Genomic DNA, 14,457 nt, shown 5'->3' with positions numbered 1-14,457 from the left:
GAGACTGAATGCTGTTTTTCACCTCTGTGATGTTTTTTGTTGTTGTTGGATTTTACAGCATTCTTGCGTTCAAATGCACCTGAGCTGGTGGATTTTTAGATCGGGATCAAGTTTCTGCAATTCATTTTGCAGGATTTACTTACTTAAGTCTAAAGAGCAGAAAATCTATTATTTACCTTTGTGGCTGAGCTTCCTTTGGGGGGTGTGAGAGACGGATCAGCTGTGGGTGGCAATTAGTGTAATGAGCGCAAAGAGACGCACATCAGATCCACCTGCAGCAGATCCAGCTCCACCTCCATCAGATCCACCTGCAGCAGATCCAGCTCCACCTCCATCAGATCCACCTGCAGTAGATCCAGCTCCACCTCCATCAGATCCTGCTCCAGCTGATCCGGCTCCATCAGCTCCACCTCCAGCAGAAGCAGCTGCACACTTTCAGCCAGAAAGGAGGAAACAGGACGCAGCTGCAGAGACACCCTTTTTGTTTATCCCGGTCCTTCCTCCGGCTCCTCCACACTGACCCCCCCCCCCCCCCCCCCCCACACCTCCTCCTCCACCTCCTCTCCGCCTGTTGCGCGCCCCACCAGCAGTGAGCGCTGATCGGCGAGCATGGCTGCCATCAAGGCTCTGGAGCAGTGGTGCAAAATCCAGTGTGAGGGCTACAGAGATGTGGCCATCACCAACATGACGACCTCGTTCAGGAACGGACTGGCTTTTTGTGCCCTCATACACAAGTTCAGACCGGACTTAATGTGAGTATGAGGCTTGGAATGGGTCGTTAAAATGTGGGCGAGTTTGTGTTTGGGCTGTTCACTTCTTTGGTTTGAATCACTTTTCTCCATCAGCTGTGACCTGAAATGGATTTTATTCTGACCCCAGTAGAGTGAGCTCAGCTGTTTTATAGTCTGTTGTTTCTAAGGAAAGCCAACAGAAGTAGAAGTTGTTTTTAAATGAGTTTTCACCAGCACCCCTGACGTATCTTTTTGTGTTTCCCAGAGACTATGAGGCGCTCAGAAAGGAGGATGTGTTCGAGAACAACAGCTTGGTAAGACCCTGACCAGCTTGTTGAACCTTTTGTCACGTTGTGCTCCACGCGCAGAATGTGAAAAGCAATCTACCTCATTAACCCCAAAGACTCGGAGGTGAAGACAGCAACGCTCACCACAAACCAAATGTGCTGCAGATTGGTTAAATATTCATTCATGTTTGAACGGCACCAAATTTTTAAGTCAAAGACACGACTCCCCTCCGACTCCTTCTCTCCCTCAGTCCACTTGACCTAATATATTTTGTTAACCCCGACTTGACCTGAGCGGCACAGCCGGGGACCTCTCCATTATTTAGTCCTCTTCCATTCTGCCGGCTTCCTCTGAGGGAAGCGAGCCCCGAGGAGTGCTACAGTATGTACTCTGTATAACTTCCTCGTTGTCTTGGATGAACCTGACGGTGTCAGCAACAAACCAGAGCTCGGGGGAGGCGTTCTCCGAGGGCTATTCATTTTGAATGAGCCTTGATTTCATCCTCCACTCTGTCCCCAAATGACAACTGCTGTTATATACTCCTTGGTTCACAACTTAAAACCAAAGAATAGTCCTTTCCGACTATGTGTAGGTCTTGATCAACTGTTCCTGTACTGGAACATGAGAACATGACTCTTGCGGCTCTGTGTGGTCTATATTTCATGAATGGTGTCGTGTTACTCACAGCTGGGGTGTGTGTTTTTTTGTGTGTGTGTTGGCTGTTAAATAAGAAATGATTTGTATTTAGTTTTCAGATCCGCAGTCTTCATTTTTGTTTTGCACTCTTCTGTATTATCAGCATTCAGAAGGACTCGGCTGTGAATTTAATGAGCATGTCCAGGCTGATCTGAAACAATGCCCTGATATGCTGCTCCCTCTATCCTCATTCTTACCCCCCCCCCAACCCAACCCCGCCATACAAACGCACAGGAAGTTTGCTATTCATTATGCAGCCCCCCTCAGACCTCTCTGGGCCGAGCCACAGAATACTCTATTTAAAGTAGGTTGTATTGTCTGGCATTTTTACACATGCTGTAATTGTAGGGAGTGTTTGTGTCCAGTGGATGCCACATAATTTTTTTTTTTTTTTAAAGTTAAAGTATCTGTTTACTTGGCCCAAAATACGCTACCATTAAATTATGTCTTGGCAGGAATTGATGGCTGTTGGTGGGGTATTTATTTCTTTCTTTCTTTGACACTTCAGGCTTTTCAGGTTGCGGAGGAGAAGTTGGGGATCCCGGCTTTGTTAGATGCAGAGGACATGGTGGCTTTAAGGATCCCTGACAGGCTGAGCATTCTCACCTATGTCTCCCAGTACTACAACTATTTCAAGGGACGGCCTCCAAGTGAGAACATCGCTGCTTTAAATTAGCTCTTAGTCTTCTATATTTCTTTGTTGGCTGAGGCATCCTGTTCCTCTCCTGTGCTGCCTTGTGTTGACAGTTTTGTTCTGTTTTGCTTTTTTTTTTTTTTGTTGTTGTTGTTGTTTTTTAACTTCTCCTCAGTGGGAGGTGTAAAAAGGCCAGCAGAGGGCTCCAAGGAGGAGCCATCAGAGAAGAAGAATCTCCCAGTGGTGGCCAAAACGTTCATATCTAAAAACACCAGTGACAAACATTTACCTTCCACCCTCACAGCTCAGACCTCACCCAAGTTGGCCAGAGCTGCTGCCCAGGTCAGCCCCGATGCTATTATTGTTTGAAATAAAAAAAAAAATTGAATCGCTGTACTTCACAACAAGGAGGACTTGGCTCATTTTCGGTGGGTTAGGTGAATGGTGATTATGTAATCATCATGTATTTTTGGATTTATTTTCTTTCACAGAAGGTGGTTTTGGCAGAAAATGCCAACAAAAATGGGACTCTCAACAGCAAATGTGTTGCGTGCAAGAGCCACGTTCATCTGGTTCAGAGGCACTTTGTGGAAGGCAAGCTGTACCACAGAAGCTGTTTCCAGTAAGTATGTGACCTACCTTTGTCCGTACTTTGATGCATGCATTGCATTAATTGCATTAATTGCATTAAGACTTCCCTGTCGATGTGCTTCCACCAGATGCAGTGAATGCTGCAGTGTGCTTCATGCAGGAGGCTACAAACCTGGGAAGACTCCAGACACTTTTATCTGTAACACCCACCAAAAGAGTTCCAAACCTTCCCCAGCTGAGATCGGGGTCAAAAGGGGACCCACCAGCTCAGCTGTACGATTAAACGGCGCTAGCCCGGCCCAGCCTGCGCCCCGCCCCTCCTCTGTGCTGTCAGCTCCACTCAGCGTTGTTCTGAAGCCGACCACTCCTGCTCCACCTTCCCAGTCCTGGACGTCCTCGGCACAGAAGACGCAGGCGGCCCGCCAGAGGTTTTTCCAGACTCCGCCGGCTGACGACAGGAAGCTCACAGAGCCCTCAAGTGTTTTAGGAAGGCCGAGGTTCCCACCAAGTCCTGATGATGAGGAGAGCAGGGCCAGGACAACAACTGGAAAGTTCGCAGAAGAAAACTGCAACAACAATAACAAACGCCTGTTCACCATCCGTTCAGCAGAGAGACGGTGAGCAGCGGACATCCTTTTTCCTTTTGTACTGTATTAATATTTCCAGTTTTTCCCACTTTATCGCTTTGTAATGGACTTTGCTATTAAGGCTGATGGTGGAAGCTCTTTCCCTCACTGCAGGTTTGGAGATGAGCCAAGTTCAGCTGTTGGCCCCACTCGTAGAGAGGCTGAAAGCAGCCAAGGCCCAGCAGGAAACCGGGAAAGACGGCCCTCCACCAGCCAGACAAGCATTAAGGAATCACCATGTCTGAAGGCCATCAACACACACAGCACACAGCCAACAACTGTACACACAACTGCCAAAGGCAAGCACCACTAATCCAATTCAGTTGTTCTTGATGCATAGTTTGACATCCTGCCTATATCCCCCCACCGTTCTTTGTGTCTGTCTCAGAGCATATTCATAGAAGACAAAGCTCTTTTTATCACACAGCCAGTGTACTTTCGTAGTTGAACTGTCATTCTGCTGCGATGGAGGTGCATGCACCACAATACAATTACTGCTTGTTTTCAGTATAAATATCATTTGCACCGATTAGACTCCCTGACATACAAAGTAATTCTGTTGCTTACTACCACACATTGACCACAAGTTGTTTCACGCACAGATTACATTGTGTTTTGGGTCTTTTGATAGAGATGCAGGTGAAGATCAGTCAGTTTAGTGCCTTGTTGTGAGGAACTAGACAATGAAACCAGTAGCTGAACTCAATCAAGTTTGTTGTACAAAAACTTGAATTACTTTGACTTCACACACGGCCAAAGCAGATGATATTTACTCTCTGGTTTGTAAGAGCTTCAGTGAGTTCAGAGGTGACAAGTTCATGTAGTGGCAGCTTTATCCTCATGATTTTATTCAGAGCTAAAGCCAATTAATAGATTGAGCAATGACCTGAAACACTCTTTATTAAGCAAATCTTTCTATGAGTTCCTACTTCTCAGACCCGAGGACCTAAGTGGCAATAAAAAAAAAAAAAAAAAAAAAAATCAAAATAACTAAAATTTAGTTGTGGCCTTACTTTATGTGTAACTGTCTTTCTGCAGATCCAGTCTGCCAAGAGGGCCATTCACAGCTCAGACCTGCGAAAATTGAGCTAGGTCAAAAGTGAGTACGATCAATCATCTTAATAATCAGTATTGCTCTATAACTCACTCAGCTGGGAGCGGGAAGTGCCGCACAGGTGGAGAAAATTTTTGCCTTTACACTTCCCTGACCACTCAGCTTATTCACTCTCCAGAACGCAGAAACATCCGACTTCATCCGTCTCTGTCATTGCCGACTGGCTCAGAGTGCAGCCGCTAGCTCTGTCACCGATCCTAACAAACCCAGAGGAGTGCCGCGCCTGAACTTTTCCTACTCTTAACTCTACAGTCTCTCATTTCTAACCCCTGCTGATGATCCCTTCGTTGTTCTGCCTACTAAATGTTTTTTGTCATTTCAAAATAAGCAAGGTGAGGCTTTTTATTTTCCTCCATGTTTTCATTCTTTCTGATCCACACTGTGGCAGTAAAAAGTTTTTGTTTACTTAGTCACGCACCTAAAGTTCCATTTAAATCTGACTTTTACAGAAATGCTGACGCTGAAGCCTCCACTGGGAAACATATGCCTCAGCTCATGTCCTCAAACGTCTGTGTCATCACAACAAGGTCTCCCTCCTCAACACCACCTGCAGAAGCTCCACTCAGCGTCGCTCTGTTTGATCCTGTTCCCTTCATGGGCATCACGCCACAGAAACCCCAACCGGCTTGTGGAAACCTCAGTAAGTCTGAGACATCGGCCTTCCATCTGTGTCTGTTTGTATTAGTTGGTAACAGTTTTTTTTTTTTTTTTTTTTTTTTTTTGTGCTCTTTTGCCACAATAAGTCTTTATGTAAAGCAACCACAGCGGAACCAAAGCTCAGCTGTGTTAAATACTGTTAGAATTAGAATTATATTGGTGCACTGGTTCACAGCGGTGCCATGTAATTGCAGCATCCCTGGTTTGAATCCAGTCAGGGACATATGCAGGTCATTCTCTTTCTCTGTTTCCTGTCAGCTTCTCTGCCAGTCACTGACTAAAAGAAAGGCATAAAAGGGTTAGCCCCACAAATAAACCTGTTTTAAAAAAAATAATAAATCTGTATTTTTTTTTTTTTTTTTTTTTTTCTGTCTAAAGTTTTATTCTGAAACATTTTAAAACATTAATCCTTGAAACAGTAGCTGCTGTGTAAGCTGAAGGTGGCCCTGGAGGAAAGGGCAAATATCTGCCCTCTATGGGGATAAAATATGGCAATCCATCCAATAAGTTAAGATATTCAAGTCTGGACCAAAGTCGCATGGGCTAAAAGTTCATGTAGCAACTTCCACATTCACCCCTTCCCACAAAGATGTACACGCCTTACACGTGTTTGGGTGACTCTTGGAGATTTTGTCTGTTTCAGCGGGAAACAGAAAAAGCCATTAGCAGAACTTCCCGTCCTTATTTCAGATTTTAAACATGGGAGCCGCTCGCCTGTGAAATCCCCACCCAGACGGCCAGCTGTGGAATCTATTAGCTCTTCAACTGCTGCTCCGGCCAATCACGGAAATCCGTCAGGTTGGCTCCTAGCTTCTTCTTTTTTTTAATCATCAAAGACCCACATATATAACCTCAGCCATCTTTCATCATCATATGAGCAGTCTTTTTTTTTTTTCTTTCTTTTTTTTTAAACTGAAAATACATCAGGTGAAGTCTGTGACAATGCTTTTCTGAAAAGCTGCCATGAAAGGACTATCTAATCCTATTTTATCTACCTCTTAGGCGCTAAAAAGGGAAAGTATTTGTCACCCACCAACGCCTCCAGGACTGAAATGAGGTCACCCTCTGTAAGTTCCCTCCATTAAGTCTCTTAAGAGATTAATTAACAACTCTACAAATGCTTTCATTACATTCCCAGGAAAAAAAAATGGACAACCTTCTCCACATCTAAGTGGCCAAATTTGGAATTTTCTGATGAAAATGATCTTGAGTTGACTGTGACTCTTTCATTTCCTTTTTGTTTTTACATCAGGAGAAGATGTCCTACCATGTCCCGGCAGAGCAGATCGAGATGGAGCTGAATGATATTGAGAGAAACTTGGCCCACCTGGAGAAGGAGGGTGTAGAGCTGGAAAAGAAGCTCCGCAGTTGTGAAGAAGGTATTTCTCCCTTCTCCTTTCTCTTTTTTTCTTTTTTTAAAGCAATGCAAATAACACTGGGCCAATCAGAACCAAGCTCAAGATCAATTTAAAGTCCTTCAAACATCTCTCTTATTCTAAGGCACAAGATGATGCCACCAGTCGCCCATTTTCCTCCCTTTTGCTGTGAATAACTTTGATATTTCACTGCGTTTGTGCAAACTGCTGAATGCCTCTGCTGCTTCAGTATCTCCGGTGCAGAGTTGGGTCCTGGCTGCTTCACATGGGACACACCACAAACCTCACATTCATTCACCAGCAGCTGGAGGTTTGTGTGCGTGTGTGCAGGGGATTTACCTGCCATTTCTATTACTGTTTCTGCAGCCAAATGAGGTGAGAGGCACGGACAGCCCACAGGGATGTTGCTTCTCTTTTAAGGTACTGGGAGTAGGGGGCCTGATTGCTTTCCTCAAGGTCAACATGACTTGGTTATAGTAATATATATTCTGGTCGATTGCGTTGTGGGTTTTTTTTTTTTTTTTTCCTCTCCCCCCCCCCCTTTCTCCCTGTGTGCCACCAAGGAAGCCTGAGCATGAAGTCGCTTGGCCAGAATTTGACATCAATTGCACACCACCTAGGAGATCATCGACTTCTCAACTGGAATTTGTCGGCGTAAAAAACTAAAACCTGGCACTTGAGTGCAGTTCAAGAAAAAGAACAAAACAAACATGTTCGTCGTGGCGGTGGCAAGGTGTGAGGGCTGTCTTGTCCTCCGTCACCATCCAGATCAACCGTTATTGCGAATGTGACTTCGGTGTGACGTCGGATTGATTGGTCACTAACTGGCAATAGCCAATATTCGTTTAAAATCAATTGCTGCACCCACTCGCACATTGACCGACTTGGTGAAACGGAAAAATACAAGCTGCCAAGATCACTGCCCGATGTTGTCGTGCACGTGAATACCGGGTTAGGAAAACTCTCTTCCAGTTTGGATGTTTGGCAAATACTTTTTGAACACGGCCCTTTTTCTTGTTTAAAGTGCAAAAGCTATTTAAAAAATTACAGCTAATCCCTGCTGAATTGTTGCTAGTCATTATTAAATAAGTGATTAAGGCAAATCTGTGCCTCACTGTGTTTTCCCTCTGTGTAGGTTGACGTCCTCTGCATGTTTAAACTTGCATATTAAGATAACATTAGGAAGTAGAATTTCATAGCACTGGGCAGATACAATGCTGGGCCCTCTGTAGTTAATGAAAGACTGCAAGTAGAAGTTATTTTCATTATCTGTTATTATGCTGATTGTGTGTATTTTATTTATTTTTATTATAATGGAAGAACTTCTCCTTTTAATTTTAAAAAGGTGGCATTTGAAATGCTTTTTCCAAACTCTTTAAACATTACATTTTTTTTCCCTCTCAGGTGTGACAAAAAGGGCAACACATTCGCATGCTAAACATGCTGGAATCAAAAAATCTTCAGCGCTTTTCACACGAGTCATTAGACGATCAGCTACTTTGATAATCGATTAGGCGAAATATTAACTGTGCAAAATATGGTGACGCTGTGTTCTGTTTGACAGCATGGACAACAGCCAAGTTGTCCAATAATGTTGGCTACATGATGAATGAAGACAATTTCAGCCTAAACGGTTGAAGATACCTTCTGTTCTGCTGAGTGTGGCGGTGATATTAACAGCGAATTTTAAGGGGCTCCATTTTAACGTTCAGACCTTTTGTGTTATTGGCTGCAAGAGAGCATTTAAGAGCATTGACATGGTCCCGGGAGGTGAGTCACCCTCCATCTCACCTCCACCAGCCAAATTACTCAAAAACCAAATTTGTTATTGCACTTAATTTCATTATTGTGTAATGAATGCAGTCTCATGAAAACAAAAGAGTCGGTGAACATAAAAATGAGCCATGATTCTGGATGAGTGGAGGCATCGTGATTATGTTAGGGTGGGGAAAAAACATTATAATGTAAATGAAAACAATTATTTCCCCACTTCCCCATTAACCTCCGTCGCTGCATTATTTGACATCAGAAGAGCGCAAAACTGCATTTAAATATTGCTGTCTGAAGACTTTCTTAGAGCTTAATTTATCCCAGAAGAATTTCATTTACTCACAGATCAGAAGCACGTTGCTAATTTGTAATAAAACTCCATACTACTGCAGAGTGCACAGCAGGAGATATTAAATGCATATGTTTGGAGAAACAGGCATTATTTATACTGGTATTTCCACTCTGGTGCTTATTCATTAACCATTATCCATGATTAGAAAGGGTCACAAATTGCACATCAAGGATAGCCGGTATTTTATTAAGAGTTGAAACAAATTTGTGTTGTTTCAGACGGAGAGGGAGACATTTTGATGGACCCGCTGATGGTTGACTGGTTCAACCTGATTCGAAGGAAACAGATGTACATCAGGAAGGAATCAGAGCTTGTGTACATGTGAGTGCAAATATTTTACAGCTTAAAGTCTCTGAGCTGAGTCTGTATCTAATAAACTTTATTTTTAAGAATCATAAATATCTCCCCCCCCCCCCCCCCCCCCCCCACAGTTCCCATACACTTGTATATAAATTGGGAGAATTCAAACTTAGTTGCAGTCAAACAAAATGGGTTTCCTAAATATTGTTTTTAATTTGGGATAAACGTTGTGTGCATAAGAAATGAGATTCACTCTTTTTGCGTCCGACTGATGTTGAATGTCTCAGAGCCAGGACTCAGGAGCTGGAGGAGCAGCAGCCAGGGGTAGAGGGGGAACTTCGAAGGCTGCTGGAGAAGCCAGGTAAGACGCCGCAGGTTCAGCGCTGTTCCTTCCTGTTTGTTTCCTCCACTGATTGCTCGGGTCAACTTGGGATCACAGATCATTTAAAGTCCAACGAGGAGCAACAGCGGGAGGCGCTTTTGATGCAGAGGCTGATGGAGATTGTGGACGGCAGGAATGCGATTGTGGTGGGTCTGGATGAAGACCGGCTGAGGTAACATGATGAGTCTTCTAGTGAATGTTTCCATTCAAGGAGTGATCGGATGCACTAAAGACAAGTTTTGTTTTTTGGTCAATTGTAGGGAAGTGGAGGAGGATCAGCAGTTGAATGAGATGATGAAAAATCTTGGTAAGTGTTGTAAAATAACTATCTCCATGCAGAACTGTTTTTCCAACATGACTTTGTCTTTCTAATATGTATCTTTGTTGGTGAATAGGAGTAAAGAAAGCCAAAAATAAGAGGAAATCCTCCCTTTCCAAACTATTCAGACGAAGAAGTAAAAGACGGGTGGAATGATGGAATTTCTTTTTAAACTAAACTTTTCTTACTGTGTTTATATTCATAACAAAAAATCGTAAAGTTTTTATATTTCAGCACTGCAGTAGATACTCTACTAATGAGAAGGCGAAGGATGATGTTTTCTGGGCTTGTTTCTGGCTTTTTCTTTTTTAAAATCAAACAAGTTTAGCTAAAATGTTACAGTGGCTCAACTCAGCACTTGATTTCTCCACGGATTATAATTCAATATTAGCTTTTTTTCACAATTGTTTCTCACATTTATGAAGAAAAAAAAAGAGTTTTTTATTTTTACGGGGCAAACACTGCTGTCGCTGTTTCACTCATACTGATAGAGCACCGTTTGATTTGTCACAAGAAAAGTCACTGTGGATGTGAATGTTACGCACAGATAATATATGTTTACTGAATGACTGGAAAAGGGGTCTGTCACTTAAAGTTTTTTCAGATTTAAATGCACTTGATGGAGGGGAAAAAAAAAAACAAATTGGGGATGTTTACAATCAACTATCACAATGTGGACATTGCAAAGGGGGGAACTGGCTGTTCCACATAGGACTGAGGAGGATAAATGTGCAATCCTTCAACTCAACAGCCTTCATCCGAAATGAAATTATATCTGTATTTATTTAATAATGGATTTTTAACAAATTTCTGCTAAGGGTATCACCACGAGGGTGGGGGAGGGGAGCAAAGCCTCGATAATTAAGTTTGAATGGCTGTGGAGTGTAAAATGGAGAGCCACACATGTTGCAGACGGTAGCTCCCCTCTCACACTGTACTGTAGGTGGCAGCCTGGGTATGCTGTATCATAAGGCAAGAACTTGGAAATCCAATTTGCCACAGTACAGACAGTTAATTTCTTTGCTAATTTTATAAATGCTGCAAAAATGTTCAGCTGCGCTGATGCAATAATGTTATGTGAAAGAGGATTAGGTTGAGCGTTAGCTTATGGCCGGCGAAGGCTTATAAACTATAGGTTGTATTGAGCTCTTTATCTTCAAACCTGGTTTAATTAAACATTAAACTCTTTACTAATATCTGCATCAGAATTGCTGTGCACCTGAGCTATTAAAATGTTCAAACGACGCGTGGAGTCAGTCGTGTGTGGAAATGGCATTCACAGTGCTTGTACTGTAACATTGCATTTTTAGAGGTGTTATTGAATGCTATGTACTTGTACCCTATTTATATTTTTAAACTTGAAATCTGTTGTCCAATAAATCCTTTGAAGATTAGCGTGTATGAGGGGTTGAATTATTGACTTAATAACACCTTCCTTTGCCTCAATCCCACAACTTTTTTTTTCCCCCCCCCCTCCTTTTTTAATCACTCATCCAAGATGAGGCATCGCTTTTCACCGAGAAAACCAACAATGCTGCGTCCCCTTTGCATTAAAGCTGCGCGGTGATCAGAGCTGCGTGAATGTATGCCTCTTTAATAAGGCTTCTTTACAGACGCCATCAAGATAATTCAGTGCAGTCGATATGTTGCAGCTACTTAAAAACTACATATCCCTCATTTTGAGATGCATGAAATTGTGATCATGAACTTGGAACACAATCTTTCTAGCTGAGCAGAGTTTGGGGATGATATTGGTACAAAATGCCACGCGTGATGTGGGTGACAGTCGAGACTGAATGTGTGATATTATAGTTAATTAAAGCTTTGCGCCCCATCTACTGCAAATGCTTGCACTTCTGCAATTAACAATCAAAGGCGAGGGCTTAGTGTCAGGGGGGGTGTCTAATACATGGTTTTAACAGGAATGGGACCTGATTTGCCAAGCTCCTAGCGACAAGCATTAACAACAGCCTCAAATTAGAGGGACATTAATATTCATAAGTAAAACAATTCATCCTGTGAATGTGTGATGAAATGGAATCCTCGGAGGTGAGCTCTTGTGTCCAGGCTGCCATCGTTCATTAAAATGTGTCATTACCCATGAAGTGCTTAATCTTTATGAAAGGGTGGTAAAATCTGTTTGAACTACCTCTGACAGAAAGGTGGAAATTGTAATATTGTTCAGCACTTTGCATTATGTTAATGGTGTACATTTTTTGGGGGAAAAAAGGGGGTTTCTATATGTCTAATTAGCTGAATGGGTTAGATTTCCTGAATGGAAATGGACGATGTATAATGTTTGGTTGGCTCCCCTTAGCATCAGTCTGTTTTTCTATTAATACGAGGCGAGTGCTTTGTGGTGTTTTAGGTTAGCTGTTGTATGCTGCCACTTGCAATACTGTCTGTGTGTGTGTGTGTGTGTGTGTGTCATCTTATTCCAGTCCCTGCCAGAGCCTCTGCCACTAGCCTGTAATTATGATCCTCGAGGTAATTTTATCAGGCTCATTAGCTCTGATGAGTAAACGAGAAGCGTGCCTCTAATTTATTGGCCATCCAGGCTGGAGACTTAATTCTCATCAGAGAGATCCTAATATTTGTATAGAGAGTGGAAGATATACAGAGCATATACTCGGTTACAACGCTCCTAGACCAACAGTGAGGCCGAGACTTATGTGACTTAAAACCAGTAATTACACTCGTAACTTGAAGTGTGTTTGGACAATCGGACATGTGCAAAAATGATTTCCATATGTGTCATTGTGATGAACAGGGGCACCAAACATTGTCTCTTTTTGATTCGCTCCTGATTTCAAATGAAAGCTATTGTTTGTATTCTACTGAGTCTTGTGACTTTATCTTCCGCCACAAAATTAGATTCTCACACCTCTGCAAACAAAATTGCATTGTTTTGTTCCCTGTTCAATAGAGATGATCCATTTTCTGTGTCAGAGAATGTGTTAAGGGAGCGGGGTAAATATGCTCACAATTTTCAGTGTGTAGAAATTTGCATTGAGGGGAAATTATGCATGCTGGCTAGTGGAAATGAAATGTATAAAGTGCATGACTGGTAGACTTGACAAGTGCAGCTTTCATCCATCTCAAATGAATAATTTTCACTTCCCTTAAACATCCTTAATCCAACCATGTTATCAGCGGGCATGCAGGATTCTGCCAGACTTTCTCCTTAACGGCGCAGCAACTTTCAACTTGCCTAAGAATCTGCACTGCAGTTGCTTACCACATGGTCTTAGGGACTCACTCTTATCCTTTCCTGCTGGTTTTGTGGATCAGTAAAATTCCTTCAGAACACAATATATACATAACGGAAGTCTTAATAGATAGCAGAATGTCTCACTCTACCCTCCTCTGTGCTGCCTCAGAGGTCGACTTAATGCACTGTATTTTACCTCTGATTCACATTGGCAGAGAACTCAGAGGATGGTTTCTTAAAAAAAAAAAAAAAAAAAAAAAAGCCTATTTGCTCAGTGGCCCTTTGTCCTCTATTTCAAATTTCACTGACAGACCCTTCCATGCTAGTATAACGTGGTTTGGAAATTCATATGGTCGTAAAGGGATAGAGAAGGATATTCATGGTAAATTACTCATTTATAGCCCGGCATTCAGCAGTTTGACTTGTTATTTTGGAGACATTTTCTCGTCATCTTCTCATATATACATACTAATGGTGATACTGGGTCGTGGCAAATTCCCCTCCTCTACTTCCTCAATCCTTTTAATTCGTGCAGTGTGGCATGTTTTCCAAACGCTGCTGACAATAAACAATTAAATGTGTAATTGGTGTTTATGCTACTAATCCTTGTGATAGCCTCTAATATGAAGGGTTACCTGGCTATTTTCAATATCCACTTTCACAGAAGCCTCCGTTTGCGATAAGAATATTAACCTCATCAATTTCAGGTAACTTTCAACGCTTTAACATCTTGTCTTAAAGACCTACGTGTTAGCAAGAGTCTCAGCCTTGGCATTTAGTGACATTTTAAGCCTTTTAACAGAATCCAGACAGGGATTTGCAGTTTCCACCAAAGGAAAATAATTTATATCCTCCTTTCTGAGGAACTGTGGGTAGAGGGATTAAATGCACCAGAGAGATTTGTATGTGGTGCAAGTAAAACAATATTGTGACTCAGTTAATACATTTCCTACCATCTACTTTCATGCTTTGAGGAAGTCGGGAGTTGTTACTCATCGGGCTGAAGCTGCCTTTGATGCTTTTCTTGTTTAATTTTCTCATTCTGCAAGTTTTTCAGTGTATAGGTCATAGCGATGACAGCGCTGCGTACAGTACCTTAACGCTATGAGACACCTGAGTAAGTGTGTGTGTGCAGTGTCTGAGGCAGCGAAGACCAATTACTTTGCATTCCTTCCCAATCCAACTCCATTAAAACCTTTGGAACAAGCAAATCTTTCCACCCTGCTTATTTAAAACATAATGACGCCCAACGCACAAAAGAAAAAAAACATTTCTGAATGACAGTTGGGAGCACAAAAAGTCTTTTCTGCCTGTTGGATGGGTTGCACACTGTGTGTATGCCAGTGTCTGTGTGTGATGGCTGCTGCGTAGTGGAGACATGCAGGGCTCTGTTCTCTCTGTGGGCAGGCA

The 14,457-nt window shown here is 42.5% G+C and overlaps 1 protein-coding gene across 1 annotated transcript; it reads left to right on the top strand.

Annotated features, from left to right (window-relative positions):
- The first annotated feature begins 609 nt into the window (after window positions 1-609).
- On the top strand, window positions 610-11,224 carry micall2a (mical-like 2a). Its single transcript, XM_029508004.1, has 17 exons — window positions 610-752; window positions 997-1,045; window positions 2,224-2,365; window positions 2,525-2,691; window positions 2,841-2,971; window positions 3,069-3,557; window positions 3,681-3,805; window positions 4,605-4,665; window positions 5,130-5,320; window positions 6,028-6,135; window positions 6,340-6,404; window positions 6,590-6,716; window positions 9,054-9,156; window positions 9,423-9,496; window positions 9,575-9,689; window positions 9,778-9,824; window positions 9,913-11,224. Exons 1-17 carry the CDS (start codon window positions 610-612, stop codon window positions 9,990-9,992), a joined length of 2,217 nt encoding a protein of 738 aa, XP_029363864.1. The 3' UTR covers window positions 9,993-11,224.
- The last annotated feature ends 3,233 nt before the right edge of the window (window positions 11,225-14,457 follow it).

Source organism: Echeneis naucrates, chromosome 8 (genome assembly GCF_900963305.1).
Source record: "Echeneis naucrates chromosome 8, fEcheNa1.1, whole genome shotgun sequence".
Lineage (NCBI taxonomy): Eukaryota > Metazoa > Chordata > Actinopteri > Carangiformes > Echeneidae > Echeneis > Echeneis naucrates.
The sequence above is the reverse complement of the archived record's forward strand: the minus strand, read 5'-3'. Positions and strand labels throughout refer to the sequence as shown.

Coding starts and splice junctions, on each gene's coding strand:
- micall2a (XM_029508004.1), top strand. CDS start 610: ATGGCTGCCATCAAGGCTCTGGAGCAGTGGTGCAAAATCCAGTGTGAG. Junction 1,046..2,223: donor TGTTCGAGAACAACAGCTTG/GTAAGACCCTGA, acceptor TTGACACTTCAG/GCTTTTCAGGTTGCGGAGGA. Junction 9,690..9,777: donor CTGGATGAAGACCGGCTGAG/GTAACATGATGA, acceptor GGTCAATTGTAG/GGAAGTGGAGGAGGATCAGC.